The sequence below is a fragment of the Miscanthus floridulus genome, chromosome 3 (genome assembly GCF_019320115.1).
Source record: "Miscanthus floridulus cultivar M001 chromosome 3, ASM1932011v1, whole genome shotgun sequence".
Taxonomy (NCBI): Eukaryota; Viridiplantae; Streptophyta; class Magnoliopsida; order Poales; family Poaceae; genus Miscanthus; species Miscanthus floridulus.
This window is the reverse complement of record NC_089582.1, coordinates 56,745,238-56,765,952: the sequence shown is the minus strand read 5'-3', so window position 1 is coordinate 56,765,952 and position 20,715 is coordinate 56,745,238. Positions and strand designations below refer to the sequence as shown.

Here is a 20,715-nt window from a genome sequence, read left to right as displayed (position 1 = left end):
ATGAAGAATGCAGGAGCATTGGTGAGACCAAAAGACATGACTAGGTATTCATACAGCCCATACCTAGTAGAGAAAGCTATCTTTGGTATATCTTGTGGCCGAATCTTAATTTGATGATACACAGAATGAAGATCAATCTTTGAAAACACATTGACATCAGCCAACTGATCGAACAAAGTATCAATACGAGGTAAATGATACTTGTTCTTAATGGTTACCGCAATGAGAGGGCGGTAATCCACATACATTCGTAGAGTACTGTCCTTCTTCACAAAAATTGCTAGACAACCCCATGGTGAAGAACTAGGATGAATAAAGCCCTTCTCCCATAATTCCTCTAACTACTTCTTCATTTTAGCTAGTTCTTTAGAAGTCATACGATAGGGACACCATGAAATAGGAGCAGTGCTAGGTTCTAACTCAATGGAAAACTCCACATCTCTATCCAGTGGCAACCCAGGTAGATCTTTAGGAAAGACATTCGGAAACTCATAGACCATAGGAATAGAGGCAAGATCAGGAGAAGTGTCAACATGAGCAGCAACTGGTAAGGCTAGATCTGAGGGCATAAGAAGAAACATTCTATCATCAGAAGAAGGAAGTTGTAACTCAACAACTCTCTGCTTAAGATCTAATACTACCCCATAAACTCACAACCAGTTCATGCCCAGAATTGCATCTGTGCCTTGCCCGGATAGCACCATGAACTAGAGGCGGTAAGTGTGAGTGGCTAGCACTAATCCGACTATGTCTGTCTGAGTATTAACGCACAACTACGCACCTAGAGTACTGATTCTATAGGCAATAGGTATAGACATAAGAGATATATTGTGCCTCTGTGCAAACCCTATGCTCAAATGAATGTGATGCACCAGAATCAAACAACACATATGCTGGGTGGGAATCAATGGTAAATATACCAGCCATCACCTGTTCATTCTGTAAGATCTCCTCAACCTCAGTGAAGTTGACTTGTCTAGAGCGGCTTACGGGAACCTTCTTCTTGATAATCATCCGCTTGACCAGATGGGAGTTGGCTGAAGGCTAGGAAGACTGCACAGGCTAGTTCTATGAACACTCCCGAGCATAGTGGCCTTCCTTGCCACACTTGAAACAAGCACCAGGCTTGTTCCCCTACCCCTAATGAGGTGAAACCTGCTGTCCCTGGGGCTATGGTTGCACCTGCTAAGTAGGTGCATGGTACTGAGTGGGAGGTGCCTAGTAGGTCTGCTGAGGCTAACAGAACGACTGCCCACCCAAAGACTGATAGGGCACCCGTCTGACAACCTATACCTTCTGAGTCTGGGGGTGACTAGAAGACCCAATAGTCACTCGCTTGTGCTTCCACTCAGCCTGAGAGTCACGCTAAAGTCCCTCTGGCAATAGCAGTATTCATTATAGCACCAAAAGTCTGGTAGTTCCTTGTGTATAGCTCTTTCTATAGACTGCAAGAGAGACCACGATAGAAATCGTCCCTCTTCTTCTCATCAGTATTGATGTGGGTCCCAACATACTATGACAGATGGTTGAACTTGTTCACATACTCCATCACAGATATGCTCCCTTGCTTTAGGTCTAGGAACTCCATCAACTTCCTATTCAGCACACTAGTAGGAATGTAGTACTCTCTGAAAGCACCGGTAAACTCCTGCCAAGTCACACGGTGATCCACCGGCTGTATGGCATTGAACGTGTCCCACCATGCACTGGCAGAACCCAATAGCTGCTATGCGACAAAGCGTACCTTCTGCTCTTCAGTCACAGTGAGCAGCTAAAACTTCTATTCTAGAATACAAACCTAATGCTTTGCATCTAGAGGCTCAGCAGTCAGCGTGAACATGGGTGGGTGCATCTTCAAGAAATCCTGGTAAGAACAGGGCCCCTCGAGACCACAAGCACCACCCCCATTTCTGCCATTGCCTCCGTGACCCCACGGGCGAAGCCACTAATGGCCTAGGTGTGGCAGAAACCACCCGAAATAGCATACTTACGGAGGTGCTCGTCTTCCACCAGACCCTAAGCACTCCAAAAGCAACTACGACGAGCGGTATCCGTCGGGCACACCCCGAGGGAGAACCCGAAAGGACCACATTTATCCCAAGGATCCAATAATGAAAATGAGTTACAACACAAGTCCATCTCATACATTAGAGTTTCTTAAAAGTACATTATTACAATACCAAATACAGAGTGCAGAATGATAAACAGCGGAATATTAAAAGATAACATCTAGCGATAAGATAACGAGGAGTCCGTCTGAGCCCACCAGATGGATCCTCCACACAAGACACTCCTCAAGCGTCACCTGCCACAGGGGTAAGTAAACCCTGAGTACACAATGTACTCGCAAGACTTATCCGATAGTGGGAATACTTTCCCGACTCCAAGAAATATGCTAGGCTTTATGATTGCTGGTTCTCTTTTAGCAAAAAGCAATATTAATAGTGAGTCCTTATTGATACATTATTATCATCAGCCGGATTAAGTTTTCATCTAGTCAATCTATATAAGCACCTGTTCTACTTTCAAGCAAGGGTTGAGCAATCGATATGGTTCCTTCTCCTTTTTCACTTCCAGTTCTTACTACGGTGCTAAACCGCAGACAAGCCGTACCGGATAACCCGGCGATTCGCGAATCAATGTACCCAGCTGGGTGCCCCGAAGACACACGCCCCGCTTGTACCCCAGGCACAAGCAGGACTAACCCACCACTCTCCTGTCCCGGGTGTCCAGGTCCCCGTCCAAACTTGGACTCCAAGCCCCCGCCTCTGAATCCCGGACTCAGTGCGGCGCAAGGACCTCCACCACCTCCTCTTCCCATCAGTCGGTCCGGAAAGAGCCGGATCCGCGACAAGAGAGCAGCAAGTCTTCCCTGCGCCCATACCCAAGTATGTGCTCGGGACAATAGTCTGTGACTTGCCTAGAGTCATATGCAACGACCGGTCCTTAATCGACATAGACAGGGAAAAAGTGTAACCGAGCTATGCCCTGTTGGCCGCAGGACACAACCCCTCACACCCACCAGTACCAACATCCACATCCCTGTCCGGTCACTATTTTTCCTTTCCATTATTCCATCATGATATCATAGTGTAATCACCTATTTGTGAGTAACGGCAGGTTACTCACGCTACCGACATCCTGAGCATAGCAGCTACTCGACCTGCACTAGTATGACTCATGGTGGATATATCTATGCATGTAGTTTCCATAAAATGCCTGTAACATAAATGCATATCATATAATATATTCAGTGATCATTTAAAAATAGGGGTTATGCACCGGGGCTTGCCTTGGGCAGGCGCTGGGTCAGCAAAGTCAGCACCAACAGGCTCCTGGGCTCCCTCCTGTACGGGGATCTCCTCCTCGTACTCCTCGATCACCTCGTCGTACTCCGGCTCGTTAGCGGGCACGAAGTCTATCAGTTCGTGATCTACATGAAACAATGATGCAATGTTTAACAATATGACAACATCAACTCTTAAACTAAAAGTGCATCAATTTAATTACTAAGCTAATGCTACCGACCACGGTGCTAAGTTGTCTATTGTTATCGTCAACAAGTATGAAGTATGTCATTCATCATTATAGCAACTACCGGTATTTTTACTCCTAACGCTAATTTACGCTATATACAATAAAACAAGGGCAATAGCTATTTTATTTCGCAATACCTCCTAATGCTACAAAATTTACAGCAAGCACCTAATACCCTGGTGAGCCTACTGTAAAATTTTTAAAGCTAAAACTATTACCGATTTGCCACAATAATTCCTACCAATATTAATCTATATAAAGCTAAGCTTTCTAATTAAAATTTATGAGCCTATCATCATAACTGCTAACTGCAATCTAACTGTACTAATAAGTAGATGGTATTTTTGTGAACCTAATAAACTTGGTTTCACTATTTTTGGACATCTACACCATTTACTATCATTTATCAAAGTTGGATTCATAACTAAAATAACTAAGCATTTCTATTCTCAGGAAATAAAGAAACCGAAACATGCTTCGCAGCCCAAGGCTCGGCTCGGCAGCGGCGGCGCAGCGCAGGCCCAGCGCGGCGCAGCAGTGGCGCGGCCCAGCGGCGCGGCGCAGGCCCAGCAGCGCAGACGCCAGCGCGGCCCAGCGGCGCGGCGCAGGCCCAGCAGCGCAGACGCCAGCGCGGCCCAGCAGCGAGTGGCAGCGGGCGCGTGCGCGCGCAGGCGCGGCAGCGGCAGCGGCTCAGCAGCGTGGCAGCGGGCCAAGCGCGGCGCAAGCGCAGCAAGCGCAGGCAGGCCCGCAGCGGGCGCGGCCCAGCAGCGCGCGGCGCAGGCGCCAGCAGCGGCTGGCAGGCCGGCAGCAGGTGGCCAGCGCGGGCAACAGGCCAAGCGCGAGCAGCAGGTGGCCAGCGCGGCCCAGCGCGAGCAGCAGGTGGCCAGCGCGGCCCAGCGCGAGCAGCAGCCCACAGTGGCGTATTTCAACGTATTACGACTTTATTTTCCTACATGAAAGCGGCCACAAAACACGTGTGACATGGGGGTGACGTCATGGTGACGTCAACAAGCTAATAACAGCAGCGCACCATGCTTGCTCTGCTCTGCTCTGCTCGGCGATGTTCCGCCAGCCACGGAGAGGATACTACTGGGCGGTGGAGCTTCGAATGAGTGGGCAGAGCGATGCACAGCTGAAGAAGAAGCTAGCAGTGCGGTGGATTGAAATGGCAAGCTATGGATCAGTGGCTGGACGACGGCACAGACCACTATGGTCTTATGGAGCCGGCGGAGCTGCGCTTCCAAAATTGAAGCACAGTGAGGCGCTACAATCGGCGAGGTGTTGTCAATCGAGCTGCGGGCTGACTCACGGAGCCAAGGATGCGACGAATTTCATTAACGCGCTACGGTCACGTCGAATTGAAAGCGAGAGGTTCCGTCGGCCATGGCTTCAATTAAGACATGGACTCTGTGCGGCATGGTTAGGCACCGCCATGGTCGTCAACGTACGCACCCGTGCACAAAACGACGGACACAACGAGGTGATCGTTCCGCGTGCGTGCAGCCAGAGCGAGTAAATGACAGCAGTACCAGCGCGGTGACGGCGGCGTATAGCGCGACCAAGGCACCGCGCGACGCGACGGCGAGGCAGAGCTGACATGACTCGTGCGCAGAGCTTGCGTGCGGTGGCAGGCAACCGAGGCACAGAGGTGACCGTGGTCAGTGATGGCTTGTCCGAAGCAGGTGACGTGCACGGGTTTTTCTACAAATTACCAAAAGTGGCTTCGTCGACCCATTTATAGCTTACGCGAAATGACTTAAACTTCGAACGGTTTCGCGTCGAATTCCAATTCCGAGCTACCTGTTTCATTGTCGACTACTGAGTTCGTACTACAAATTTTATTAAAGTTCACATACACGATCTACATCATTTTTATTTAATAAAAATCCATTTAAAATACTGAACAATATAAAGCGACATGAAACTTAACATTTATTTCCCGTTTCAGATAAACGTTTCAAATGTCATATATTGATTTATACTTCAATTTACACACATATGCACAAATACATGATGCTCCTGCGATGTTTTAGCAAAACATTACAATATAACACCGGGGTGTTACAAACCTACCCCCCTAAAAGAAAATCTCGACCCGAGATTTATGTGCCTAGTGTGAGAAAGGGACAGGGAAATATATTTGGCGCAACACTAACTATCCGACCCAGAGAGGAGATGGGGGTAATGCTTTGTTAAGTAGCTCTCTTGCTCCCAGGTGGCTTCGTCCTCTGAATGGTTTTGCCATTGCACCTTGTAAAACTTTATCACCCTGTTCCTGGTCACTCTCTCCTTCTCATCCAAGATTTTTATAGGATGCTCCACATAAGACAGATCAGGTTGGAGCGGAAGTCCTTCTATTTCCACAGATTCTTCAGGAACTCGTAGGCATTTCTTCAGTTGCGAGACGTGAAATACATTGTGAACTGCCGAGAGAATTTCCGGGAGTTGGAGACGATAAGCAACGGGTCCACACTGCTGCAACACCTTGTATGGACCCACATACCGAGGGGCTAACTTGCCATGGACACCAAACCGATGTACCCCTCTCATAGGAGATACCTTGAGATACACAAAATCTCCAGCTGCAAATTCCAAAGGTCTTCTTCGCTTGTCTGTGTAAGCCTTCTGTCGACTCTGAGCTGCCTTCAAGTGTTCACGAATTATATTTACTTTCTCTCGGGCCTCCTTTATGAAATCAGGCCTGAAGTACCCACGGTCTCCTACTTCAACCCAGTTTAGTGGCGTCCTACACTTTTGTCCATATAAAGCTTCAAATGGCGCCATGCGAATACTCTCCTGATAACTGTTATTATAAGAAAATTCTACCAGCTTTAAACAATGATCCCACTTCTCAGGAAAAGAGATGGTACAAGCCCGCAGCATATCCTCGAGCACCTGGTTCACCCTTTCAGTTTGACCATCAGTCTGTGGGTGGTATGCCGAGCTTCTGAGAAGACGAGTACCCAAACACTCCTGGAGTTTCTCCCAGAAACGAGAGACAAAAACTGACCCTCTATCAGAGATGATGGTGAGAGGAACTCCATGTAGGGTCACAATCCGATCAAAGTATAACTCCGCATACTTCTTTGCATTGTATCTAGTGTCCACCGGAAGGAAGTGGGCAGACTTGGTGAGACGGTCCACAATGACCCAAATAGAATCAAAGCCAGAGGAGGTGCGGGGTAAACCCACAATGAAATCCAGGGAAATATCCTCCCATTTCCAAACAGGAATGGGCAAGGGCTGCAGATATCTAGGAGTACGCATATGATCTGCCTTGATTCTACCACAAGTGTCACACTCTGCAACAAACTGGGTGATATCTTGCTTCATATAAGACCACCAGTACAGTTGGCGTAGATCATGGTACATCTTGTTGCTACCAGGGTGGATAGATAGCTTGGAATGATGGGCTTCTTTTAGAATCTTCCTTTTTAGCTCCTCATTAGACGGAACCACCAATCTATTCTTGTATCTCACGACTCCCATCTCATCAATGCTAAAATGAGGTCCACGTCCTTCAGCTAGCAACTTCTTGATGTGAGGAATCTCCTCGGGGTCTTCCTTCTGCTCTCGAATAATTTGCTCCAGCAATTCTGATGTTAATGCAATATGAGCTAGCACCTCTGTGTGGTGAAGTGACAAGGGTATTTCCTCAACCTGATGCGACTTACGACTTAAGGCATCAGCTACCACATTGGCTTTTCCTGGATGGTAGTGGACTTCCAAATTATAGTCCTTGATCAACTCTAACCATCTCCTTTGTCTCATGTTCAACTCAGACTGAGTGAAAATATACTTAAGGCTCTTGTGGTCAGTGAAGATGTGCACTTTGTTGCCCAACAAATAATGCCTCCAAATCTTCAGAGAGTGAACTACAGCAGCAAGCTCTAAATCATGGGTAGGGTAGTTCACCTCGTGCTTCTTCAGTTGGCGCGAAGCATAAGCTATCACACGCCCCTCTTGCATAAGCACACACCCCAAACCCGTCTTCGAGGCATCACAGTAAACATCAAAGGGCCTCTCAATATCAGGTTGAGCCAATACAGGAGCAGTGGTTAGAAAAGTCTTCAGGGACTGAAAAGCTTCTTCACAAGCTGGACTCCAAACAAACTTAGCTTCTTTCTGGAGCAGCTTAGTCATGGGCTGGGCTATCTTGGAGAAATCAGGGATGAAACGTCGATAGTATCCAGCTAGCCCAAGGAACTGACGGATCTGGTGTACAGACCTAGGAGACTTCCAATCCAATACATCTTGCACCTTGCTGGGATCCACAGAAACGCCCTCAGGTGTCAACACATGTCCCAAAAACTGCACTCGATCAAGCCAAAACTCGCACTTGCTGAATTTAGCATACAGCTGGTGCTCTCTGAGTCGAGTCAGTATTATCCGGAGGTGACGGGCATGCTCTTCCTCATTCTTGGAATAGATTAAGATGTCATCAATGAAAACTACCACAAACTTATCCAGCTCCGGCATGAAAACTGAGTTCATTAGGTACATGAAGAAAGCCGGGGCATTGGTGAGACCGAAAGACATCACTAGGTACTCATACAACCCATACCTAGTAGAGAAAGCTGTCCTTGGTATATCCTGTGGCCTGATCTTGATCTGATGGTAGCCCGATCGGAGATCTATCTTCGAGAACACCATGGCACCAGCTAACTGATCAAACAAAGTATCTATGCGGGGCAAGGGATACTTGTTCTTAACTGTTACCGCATTGAGAGGGCGGTAATCCACACACATCCGCAGAGTACCATCCTTCTTCTTCACGAAAATTGCAGGGCAACCCCATGGTGAAGAACTTGGGCGGATGAAACCCTTGTCCATCAACTCCTCCAGTTGTTTCTTCATTTCTGCCAGTTCTCTCGGAGCCATGCGGTACGGACGCCTGGAGATAGGAGCAGTACCAGGCTCAAGCTCAATGGAGAATTCTACCTCACGGTCCGGTGGCAATCCAGGAAGATCTTCAGGGAAAACATCTGGGAACTCACATACTACTGGAATGGAGGTAAGATCAGGAACGGCTTCAACATGGGCAGCAACAGGTAAGACCGGTACTGAGGGTATGATGAGAGACATCCTATCCTCAGAAGACGGAAGCCGTAACTCTACACTTCTTCTCTTCATATCCAATACTACCCCATACGCCCGTAACCAGTTCATTCCAAGAATAACATCAATGCCTTGCCCAGGCATTATCATGAACTATAGACGGTAAGTGTGGGTGGCTAATACCAAACTTACTGTATCCGTGCGGGTATTGATGAACATCTGAGAACCCGCAGTACGGATCTTATAGGCATACGGTATAGCCATAAGTGATAGGTTGTGCCGCTCTACAAACCCCATGCTCATAAAGGAATGTGATGCACCAGAATCAAACAACACCAAAGCTGGATGAGATTCGATGGTGAACGTACCAGCCATGACTGTCTCCTGCTGCACAACTTGCTGAGCATCCGTGAAGTGCACCTGACCAGATCTGCTGGGCACCTTCCTCTTGATGAAAGTCCTCTTAATCAGCCTGGAATTTGCAGATGGCTGAGACGGCTGAGCTGTCTGCTGCTGAGGACACTCCCTGGCATAGTGGCCCTCCTTGCCACACTTGAAACAAGCACCAGGCTTGTTCCCGAATCCCTGACGAGGTGGGACCTGCTGTCCCTGAGTCTGCTGGGGCTGCACCTGCTGCTGAGGTGCCTTGTACTGAGTAGCAGAAGTATGTGATGTCTGCTGGGGTGACCGGAACGGAGGCCCGCCGGATGGTTGATAGGGCCCCCGCCTAACAATTTGCACCTTCTGAGTATGAGGGTGGCTGGAGGATCCAGCTGCCACCCTCCTCCGCTTCCAATCCGCCTGAGATGCCCGCTGAAAACCCTCAAGAGCAATGGCGGCGTTCATCAGAGCCCCAAAGGTCTGATAGTTCCCCAGGTATAGTTTCTCCTGAAGAGCAGGAGTGAGACCGCGAAAGAAGCGATCCTTCTTCTTGTCATCCGTGTCCACCTGACTACCAGCATACTGAGCCAAGTGGTTAAACTGGGTCACATACTCCATTACCGTCCTGCTCCCCTGACGCAGCTCCATGAACTCGGTCACCTTCTGGTGGATAACACCAGCAGGTATGAAGAACTCGCGGAAGGCGGTGGAGAACTCCTGCCACGTTGCCGGGTGATCCGGCAGCTCCGCGGCCAGGAAAGTCTCCCACCAGGCACCTGCGGACCCCAAAAGCTGCTGGGACACAAAGTGCACCTTCTGCTCGTTGGCCACTCCGAGCAGCCGAAACTTCTGCTCCAGCGTGCGAAGCCAGTGCTCCGCCTCCAAAGGATCGTCCGACGGCGTGAACGTGGGTGGGTGGGTCTTGAGGAAGTCCTGGTAAGAGGACTGTCCCTCAGGACGGCGAGCACCACCCCCATTCCCACCGTTGCCCCCGGGGCCTCCACGGGCGAGACCCGCGACGGCCTGTGCCATAATCTCCATGGCACGAGCCGTCTCCTGACGAGCAGCCAACAACTCCACCATGACCTCCGCGGCGGACAACGGCGGAGGCGGTGGCGGCGGCGGGAAAGGATGAGGAACCAAAGGTGGAACCTCCCGAGCTCCCTCGTCGTCACGCTCAAAAGCCCGACCACTGTCACCATGGCCCTCGTTGGCCGCTCCCGAACTAGTGCTCCCACGTCCGGACCTCAGATTCATCTGTAAGAGAGGTGAACCAACCATTAGGACACCTTCCTGATTAGGATCCAGGGATTAAAGAAATGGCAGCACATTTATTAAAGCATTCATTAAGTTAGTTCTACCAATTTACTACTTTCATTATACGTGCAGGGGGATTTCTGGATCAAGTAAGATGCTACTATATGATGCATGCTTCGACCTATACGTTCACTCAAGCCGGAATATAGCGGCATTCGTAACATTTTTGGCACATCGCACACTCACTTTCCGTATACTAAGCGATTTCTTACGCCACGTAAGTCAGTGTACCTGCAGAAAACTGATTAGATAAAACCAGTGCCGCTATCCTAGATACACCATATAGCTAGGGCTTATACTTATATAACTTAACTTAATCGCATCCTACTTTTCGCAAAACTTTTGTTGGTCAAACTTTTAGTTTTGTAAAAGAGTGAGGAACTCATGACCATTATTGGCTCTGGTACCAACTGTGGCAGAAACCACCCGAAATAGCATACTTACGGAGGTGCTCGTCTTCCACCAGACCCTAAGCACTCCAAAAGCAACTACGACGAGCGGTATCCGTCGGGCACACCCCGAGGGAGAACCCGAAAGGACCACATTTATCCCAAGGATCCAATAATGAAAACGAGTTACAACACAAGTCCATCTCATACATTAGAGTTTCTTAAAAGTACATTATTACAATACCAAATACAGAGTGCGGAATGATAAACAGCGGAATATTAAAAGATAACATCTAGCGATAAGATAACGAGGAGTCCGTCTGAGCCCACCAGATGGATCCTCCACACAAGACACTCCTCAAGCGTCACCTGCCACAGGGGTAAGTAAACCCTGAGTACACAATGTACTCGCAAGACTTATCCGATAGTGGGAATACTTTCCCGACTCCAAGAAATATGCTAGGCTTTATGATTGCTGGTTCTCTTTTAGCAAAAAGCAATATTAATAGTGAGTCCTTATTGATACATTATTATCATCAGCCGGATTAAGTTTTCATCTAGTCAATCTATATAAGCACCTGTTCTACTTTCAAGCAAGGGTTGAGCAATCGATATGGTTCCTTCTCCTTTTTCACTTCCAGTTCTTACTACGGTGCTAAACCGCAGACAAGCCGTACCGGATAACCCGGCGATTCGCGAATCAATGTACCCAGCTGGGTGCCCCGAAGACACACGCCCCGCTTGTACCCCAGGCACAAGCAGGACTAACCCACCACTCTCCTGTCCCGGGTGTCCAGGTCCCCGTCCAAACTTGGACTCCAAGCCCCCGCCTCTGAATCCCGGACTCAGTGCGGCGCAAGGACCTCCACCACCTCCTCTTCCCATCAGTCGGTCCGGAAAGAGCCGGATCCGCGACAAGAGAGCAGCAAGTCTTCCCTGCGCCCATACCCAAGTATGTGCTCGGGACAATAGTCTGTGACTTGCCTAGAGTCATATGCAACGACCGGTCCTTAATCGACATAGACAGGGAAAAAGTGTAACCGAGCTATGCCCTGTTGGCCGCAGGACACAACCCCTCACACCCACCAGTACCAACATCCACATCCCTGTCCGGTCACTATTTTTCCTTTCCATTATTCCATCATGATATCATAGTGTAATCACCTATTTGTGAGTAACGGCAGGTTACTCACGCTACCGACATCCTGAGCATAGCAGCTACTCGACCTGCACTAGTATGACTCATGGTGGATATATCTATGCATGTAGTTTCCATAAAATGCCTGTAACATAAATGCATATCATATAATATATTCAGTGATCATTTAAAAATAGGGGTTATGCACCGGGGCTTGCCTTGGGCAGGCGCTGGGTCAGCAAAGTCAGCACCAACAGGCTCCTGGGCTCCCTCCTGTACGGGGATCTCCTCCTCGTACTCCTCGATCACCTCGTCGTACTCCGGCTCGTTAGCGGGCACGAAGTCTATCAGTTCGTGATCTACATGAAACAATGATGCAATGTTTAACAATATGACAACATCAACTCTTAAACTAAAAGTGCATCAATTTAATTACTAAGCTAATGCTACCGACCACGGTGCTAAGTTGTCTATTGTTATCGTCAACAAGTATGAAGTATGTCATTCATCATTATAGCAACTACCGGTATTTTTACTCCTAACGCTAATTTACGCTATATACAATAAAACAAGGGCAATAGCTATTTTATTTCGCAATACCTCCTAATGCTACAAAATTTACAGCAAGCACCTAATACCCTGGTGAGCCTACTGTAAAATTTTTAAAGCTAAAACTATTACCGATTTGCCACAATAATTCCTACCAATATTAATCTATATAAAGCTAAGCTTTCTAATTAAAATTTATGAGCCTATCATCATAACTGCTAACTGCAATCTAACTGTACTAATAAGTAGATGGTATTTTTGTGAACCTAATAAACTTGGTTTCACTATTTTTGGACATCTACACCATTTACTATCATTTATCAAAGTTGGATTCATAACTAAAATAACTAAGCATTTCTATTCTCAGGAAATAAAGAAACCGAAACATGCTTCGCAGCCCAAGGCTCGGCTCGGCAGCGGCGGCGCAGCGCAGGCCCAGCGCGGCGCAGCAGTGGCGCGGCCCAGCGGCGCGGCGCAGGCCCAGCAGCGTAGACGCCAGCGCGGCCCAGCGGCGCGGCGCAGGCCCAGCAGCGCAGACGCCAGCGCGGCCCAGCAGCGAGTGGCAGCGGGCGCGTGCGCGCGCAGGCGCGGCAGCGGCAGCGGCTCAGCAGCGTGGCAGCGGGCCAAGCGCGGCGCAAGCGCAGCAAGCGCAGGCAGGCCGGCAGCGGGCGCGGCCCAGCAGCGCGCGGCGCAGGCGCCAGCAGCGGCTGGCAGGCCGGCAGCAGGTGGCCAGCGCGGGCAACAGGCCAAGCGCGAGCAGCAGGTGGCCAGCGCGGCCCAGCGCGAGCAGCAGGTGGCCAGCGCGGCCCAGCGCGAGCAGCAGCCCACAGTGGCGTATTTCAACGTATTACGACTTTATTTTCCTACATGAAAGCGGCCACAAAACACGTGTGACATGGGGGTGACGTCATGGTGACGTCAACAAGCTAATAACAGCAGCGCACCATGCTTGCTCTGCTCTGCTCTGCTCGGCGATGTTCCGCCAGCCACGGAGAGGATACTACTGGGCGGTGGAGCTTCGAATGAGTGGGCAGAGCGATGCACAGCTGAAGAAGAAGCTAGCAGTGCGGTGGATTGAAATGGCAAGCTATGGATCAGTGGCTGGACGACGGCACAGACCACTATGGTCTTATGGAGCCGGCGGAGCTGCGCTTCCAAAATTGAAGCACAGTGAGGCGCTACAATCGGCGAGGTGTTGTCAATCGAGCTGCGGGCTGACTCACGGAGCCAAGGATGCGACGAATTTCATTAACGCGCTACGGTCACGTCGAATTGAAAGCGAGAGGTTCCGTCGGCCATGGCTTCAATTAAGACATGGACTCTGTGCGGCATGGTTAGGCACCGCCATGGTCGTCAACGTACGCACCCGTGCACAAAACGACGGACACAACGAGGTGATCGTTCCGCGTGCGTGCAGCCAGAGCGAGTAAATGACAGCAGTACCAGCGCGGTGACGGCGGCGTATAGCGCGACCAAGGCACCGCGCGACGCAACGGCGAGGCAGAGCTGACATGACTCGTGCGCAGAGCTTGCGTGCGGTGGCAGGCAACCGAGGCACAGAGGTGACCGTGGTCAGTGATGGCTTGTCCGAAGCAGGTGACGTGCACGGGTTTTTCTACAAATTACCAAAAGTGGCTTCGTCGACCCATTTATAGCTTACGCGAAATGACTTAAACTTCGAACGGTTTCGCGTCGAATTCCAATTCCGAGCTACCTGTTTCATTGTCGACTACTGAGTTCGTACTACAAATTTTATTAAAGTTCACATACACGATCTACATCATTTTTATTTAATAAAAATCCATTTAAAATACTGAACAATATAAAGCGACATGAAACTTAACATTTATTTCCCGTTTCAGATAAACGTTTCAAATGTCATATATTGATTTATACTTCAATTTACACACATATGCACAAATACATGATGCTCCTGCGATGTTTTAGCAAAACATTACAATATAACACCGGGGTGTTACACTAGGCAAGCATCTCCATGGCACGGGCTGACTCGCATCGAGCAGTCAGTATCTCTACCATCATCTCCACATGGGTCATTGGAGGTGGTGGTGGAGGAGGAGGAGGAGCCAGAAGTGGGGCCTCGTGGCTCTCCCCGTTGCCGTTCTCATTGCCACGACCACTTTCACCTTGGCCTTCACCAAGGCCATGGCCTACTCCGGCGCTGGTGCTCCCACGACTGGACCTCAGGTTCATCTATAAACAGATACAAACCAACCATTAAGGACAACCCTCTAGATTAGGAACAAGAGATTTAGAGAAAAGATAAGGCTTTTATTAAAGCATTCTTTTAGGTTATCCTATCAATTCACTAATCTAAATTATACGTGTACGGGGAGTTTAGTTTAAGCAAGATTCTTTTTTCATGATGCATGCATCGGCCTACCCGTTCACTCAAGCTAGAATATAACGACATTCGCAAAATTTGTTGGCACATCGCACACTCACTTTCCGTATACTAAATGATTCTTACGCAGCGTAAGTTAGTATACCTATAGAAGATTGATTAGATAAAACCAGTGCCGGCTTCCTAGATGGACCATATTACTAGGGCTTATACTTATTTTCATAATTTTATCGCATCCTACTTTTCACAAAACTTTTGTTGGTTAAATTTTAGTTTTTGAAAAGATTTATAAAACTCGTAAGTCATTATTGGCTCTGATACCACCTGTGGCAGAACCACCCAAAATAACACACCTTCGGAGGCACTCATCTTCCACCAGACACTAAGAACCTTGAAAGCAAGTTACATCAGATGGATTCCATCGAGCACACCCCAAGAGAAAACTCGAATAATCCACATTTTTCCTCCATGATTCAATAATGAGAACGAGTTTACAATACTTAGTTTATTTCATACAACAAGAGTTCTTAGAAATATAGTATTACAATACTAAGTTCAGAGTGTGGAATTTAAACAGTGGAATTACAATAAACATCTAATGGTAGAACACAAGGATCCGTCTATGCCCACCAGCAGAATCCTCCACACAACAGCTACTCTTCAAACTGCACCTACAATAGGGGTAAATAAACTCTGAGTACACAATATACTCACAAGACTTACCCAACAAGTGGGAATAATTTTTCGACTCCAAAGGATATGATAAGCTTTATAGTTTGCTGGGTTTCCTTTTTGTAAAAAAACAATACTAGTAGTGAATCCTTATGTATGTTTTTTATTAGCAGTCATGATTAGTTCATTATCTAACCATTCTATGTAAGCACCTGTTCTACTTTCAAGCAAGAGTTGAGCAAATAGATCTATTTTACCATCTTTCATCTTTTAGTTCTTACTATAGTGCTAGACTATAGACAAGTCATATCAGATTACCCGGTGATTCACGAATCAATGTGCTCAGCTGGGTACCCCGAAACACATGCCCCGCTTGTACCCCATGCACAAGCAGGACCAACCTATCACACTCCTATCAAGGGGTCCAGGTCCCCATCCAAACTTGGACTCCAAGCCCCCACACCTGAGTCTAGGACTCAGTGTGGTGCTTAGACCTCTACCATCCGTGCCTCCAATCAGTCGGTCCAGAAAGAGCCAGAACCCATGACAAGAGAGCAACGAGCCTTCCCTGCTCCCATAAACAAGTATGTGCTTAGGACAATAAGTCTGTGACCTGACTAGAACCTAATACAATGGCCAGTCCTTAACCGACATGGACAGGGAAAATAGTGTAACCAAGCTATGCCCCATTGGCCGTGGGACACAACCTCTTACACCCATCAGTACCTGTACCATATCCCTGCCCGGTCTCCATTTCTTTTCACCATTTTATCATGAGAGTGGTAATAATAATCACCTATTGTGAGTAACGGTAGGTTACTCATGCTATCAAAAAACCTAAGCATAGCAGCTACTCGACCTAAGCTAGTAGGACTCATAGGTAGGTATATCTATGCATGTAGTTTTAATATAAATCATGTAACATAAATGCACATCATATATATTTCTAGTGATTATTTCAAATAAGGGTTATGCATGAAAGCATCTAGGCCCCTAGTTGGGTTTCGGTGATTAATGATAATACAAGATTACTATGACTAACGTGTGTTTTGCAGAGGCAATTAAGTTAGGTCATGGTAATGGAGATCAATTGGGCAATCAAGGTTGTCATGCCCCTACGATGGAAATCGTTTCAGTTTTCAAAGGATGGACGATAAGGTTAAGGATGACTAGTTCTGAGTGTCGATTGGAGTTGGAGAGACACTTAGAGTAGTTTAGGACTTTGTTTTTCCTTTGGTCATACTATTAAGGGAGGTATAGATGGGTAGCTTGTTTAGGACTTTGTTTTTCCAATGGATCTTAGGTGTGGTGCACACTTGTTAAAACTAGCTCTAGGTAGCTCCTATGAATGCCTAAGATCCATTGGAGCAAACTTCATTCACATATGATCGAGAGTTGGAAGTGAATGAAGGGTCAAATCCTTACCGGACGCTGGCTCCGGTGCGACCGGACGCTGGCCGTAGGGTCTGGTCAGTTCATTTGATCAACAGACTGCGTTCGGTGCGACCGGACGCTGGAGAGGTCAAGTGACCGGACGCTGAGAGGCAGCGTCCGATTGACTCCAGTAAGGTTCCAGAGAAGGGAATCTGTGACCAGACGCGTCTGGTCAGTACTGACCGGACCCTAGGGGTTCAGCGTCCGGTCAAGTACAGTAAGGTTCCAGTAAGGGTTTAATGCGACCGGACATGTCCGGTCAGTAGTGACCGGAACCTGCCAGCGTTCGGTCAACTCATTTTCACTGGTTCGCGGGTTGAACTGATCGGAGCGTCCGTTCAGTACGACTGGAGCATCCAGTCACCCCGCAGAAGCTCATAACGGTTTGTTTTTCAGGCTGCCTTATAAATAGAAGCTCCACTCGTGTGTGGAGTCACTTTTGCTCATTTCAACAGCTGAGAAACATGTTTGTGAGTGCCAAGAAGAGCAAGGTCCTAGTGAGGTGATTGAGATTTGAGAATCCAAGAGAGTAGCCTCATTAGTGAATCAAGAGTAGACAAGTGTGCATCCATCTTCTCATTAGGCTTCGCATAGTCAAGTGAGAGTTCATGCTTGTTACTCTTGGTGATCACCATCACCTAGATGGGTTGGTGGTGATTGAGAGCTTGGTGATCACCTAGCAGAGCTTGTGGGTGACCCAACTCAAGTTGTGAGTGGCTTTGGGTGATTCGCCGTGATGGAGTGTCGAAGAATCAACCCATAGAGAGCACTTGATCCTTGCGCGGATCAAGGGGGAGCTACACCCTTGCGTGGATGCTCCAACGAGAACTAGTGGGGAGTGGCGACTCTCCAATACCTCGGCAAAACATCACCGCGTTCCTCTCTCTCTCTATTTACTTTGAGCATTTACTTTGAGCAATTCAATACTTGTCTTTACATTCATAGAATTGCCATGCTAGAGTAAGTTTGGAACATAGGTTGCAAATCTGTTGTGCGTTAGTTTGATAGAAACACTTTTCTAGGCACAAGGGGTTAATTGGGCTATCCATAGGATTTGATTATTGCAAGAAAATTTAGAATTAGCCCAATTCACCCCCCTCTCCTCTTGGGCATCTTGATCCTTTCAATTGGTATCAGAGCCTCGTGCTCATGTTTTTAAGCTTAACCGCTTAGAGCAAGATGTCTCACGGGGATGGACCTGCTCCTATCTTTGAGGGAGATGACTTTCCATATTGGAAAATCCGCATGGAGGCGTACTTAGAAGCTCTAGACGTTGGTATTCTTAGAGCCGCCTCACAAGGCTTCCCAAAACCTCAGAATGCTACTAACCTACAAGGCGATGAGGTTAATTATAAAAAAATGGAATGCAAAGGCTCGCAACACCATCTTTAGAGGCCTTTGCAAAGATGTGTTCAACCGTGTAAGGAACCACAAACACGCCATGCACTATGGTCGAACGTTTGTGCGCTCCATGAGGGAACCAAGAGTGAGCGTGAGGAACGCTATCATCTTGTGATTAAAAAGCTAAATTCATTTGAAATACTTTCTAAAGAAAGTGCTAATGAGATATATTCTTGCTTAAATGTTCTTGTAGAGGAAGTTAATGGGCTTGGACTTACTCAAATGTCACCATCCGACGTTGTGAGAAAGATCTTGAGTGTCCTCCCCATTGACAAATATGGGTACATTATGACTGTGCTACATCAAGGTGATCTTTCCGCTGCTACATCGACACAAATCTTAGGAAATATCAATGCTCATGAGATGTACATGCACATCACGCCACAAGATGGCTCATCCTCTACAAAGAAGAAAGAGAAGGACTTAGCATTCAAAGCTAGCCAAGATAAGGGCAAAGCAAGACTTGAGTATGAGAGCTCAAGTGATGAAGAAGATGATGAAGAAAGTCTTGCTCTCATGGTGAAGAAGACCGCCAAGATGCTAAAGAAGCTAAATAAGAGTGGCATCAAGTTTGATGGCAAGAAGAAGAAGTTCTTCACTAGCTCAAGAAGAAAGCCAATCTCCGAGATGGATTGCTACAATTATGGCAGACTTGGCCATCTAGCTCATCAATGCACAAAGCACAAGAAAGACAAGTTCAAAAACAAGAACAAGGGCAAGAAAGATGACTCAAGCAATGAAGATGAAGATGAGAAGAAAAAGAACAAGCCATACAAGAAGAGAGATGGTAAAAAGAGGGACTTCTACAAGAAGAAGAAGAGTGGAAAGGCCTACATCATCAGTGATTGGCTCATGGACATTGATTCATCAAGTGGATCATCCGATGATGATAGTGACAATGAGAAGGTGGCCGCCATTGCTATTGATCTTGCATCTTCACCACCACCATCGCCATCATCCTCTACACACCTATGCCTTATGGCCAAGGGTGAATGTAAGGTAACTAAGAGTGATGATAGTAGTGATAATGAGCAAGCTAGTGATGATGATAGTGATAGCGATGATGATGATTCACCTACATATGATGATCTTGTCAAAATACTAAGAAAATACACTAAGATCATTAGAAAGAGTAGAGCTACAAATGAAAAGCTTGATGCTAAAAATGATTTACTCTTAGCTAAGTGTGATACATTAGAAAAGGCTAATGATGAGCTTAGAGAAACTAATAATGCTATATCATCCAAACTCAAGGAGCTCAAATCTTCTAAGAAAGAGCTTAAAGATAAACATGATAAACTTGAGTGGGTGCACAATGAGCTCATCACTAGTCACAACAAGCTAAAAGATGAATATACAACTCTAAAGATCAACTATGATACTCTTGTTATTGCTCAAGAATTCTTACCAAATGAGCCACATGATGCTACTAACCATGTTGTTAATATTGATATAGCTACCTCATGTGATGATTTAATTGATGAGAGCATTGAGCATGGATCTAGTAGCAAAGGCAAGCAAGTGGTTGAGTGCAATGACTATGATGAGTATGTCAAGCTCAAGAGTGATAATGAGAAGCTCATGAAAGATCTTGAAGAGATGAAAAGCCACAACACCATTGTACTAGAAACTCTTGATCATGACAAAGAGTTGATCCTTGAGAATGAGAAGCTCAAAGAAGAAAACAAGAAGCTCAAGGAAGAGAAGAACAATGATGTTCTCAAGGAAGAGAACAAGAAGCTCAAGATGGAGAAAGAGCATCTCAAGGTGGGATTGAGCAAGTTTGCTAGAGGCAAGCATCTCCAAAGTGAGCTACTCATGAACACCATCATGAAGATGGATAGAAGTGGCATTGGATATGTGGCAAGTGTAGAGAAGAAGAAGGCTCAAGCTCAACAACAACAATCAAAGCCAAAGCCAAAGCCAAAGAGATGTTTTGAGTGTGGACAAGAAGGTCACTTTGCTCATGAGTGTCAAACTCCACCGCCATAACCCTTGCCCAAGCATGCTAGACCCTTTGCCTTCAATGCTCACTACATGCTTAGAAAGGACTCTAGTGGAAAGATGAAAGTCATGTTCTTAGGTCCCCCTAACAAGAATAGGCCTAAGAAGATTTGGGTGGCTAAGTCACTTGTTGAGAAGGTGAAGGGCCCTCAACAAGTTTGGATTCCTAAATCTTAAATCTCTTGTGTGTAGGTGAACTACAAGACCGGTGGAAGTCATTGGGTTATTAATAGTGGTTGCACTCAACATATGATCGGTGATCCTCGTATGTTCACCTCACTAGATGAAGAGGTAGATGGACAAGAGAAAATAACATTTGAAGATAACTCAAAGGGCAAGGTTAAAGGATTGGGCAAAGTGGCAATATCAAATGATCATTCCATCTCCAATGTGCTCTATGTTGCTTCATTGAGCTTCAACTTGCTATCCATTGGACAATTGTGTGATCTTGGCTTCCAATGCTTGTTCAC

At 47.0% G+C, this 20,715-nt stretch overlaps 1 protein-coding gene across 1 annotated transcript; it reads left to right on the top strand.

Moving 5' to 3' along the window:
- The first annotated feature begins 1,679 nt into the window (after positions 1-1,679).
- LOC136543771 (uncharacterized) lies at positions 1,680-13,240 on the top strand. The gene is made up of 3 exons (XM_066536132.1): positions 1,680-1,763; positions 3,991-4,467; positions 12,737-13,240. The coding sequence occupies exons 1-3, from the start codon at positions 1,680-1,682 to the stop codon at positions 13,238-13,240; spliced, it is 1,065 nt and encodes a 354-aa protein (XP_066392229.1).
- Positions 13,241-20,715: the final 7,475 nt, after the last annotated feature.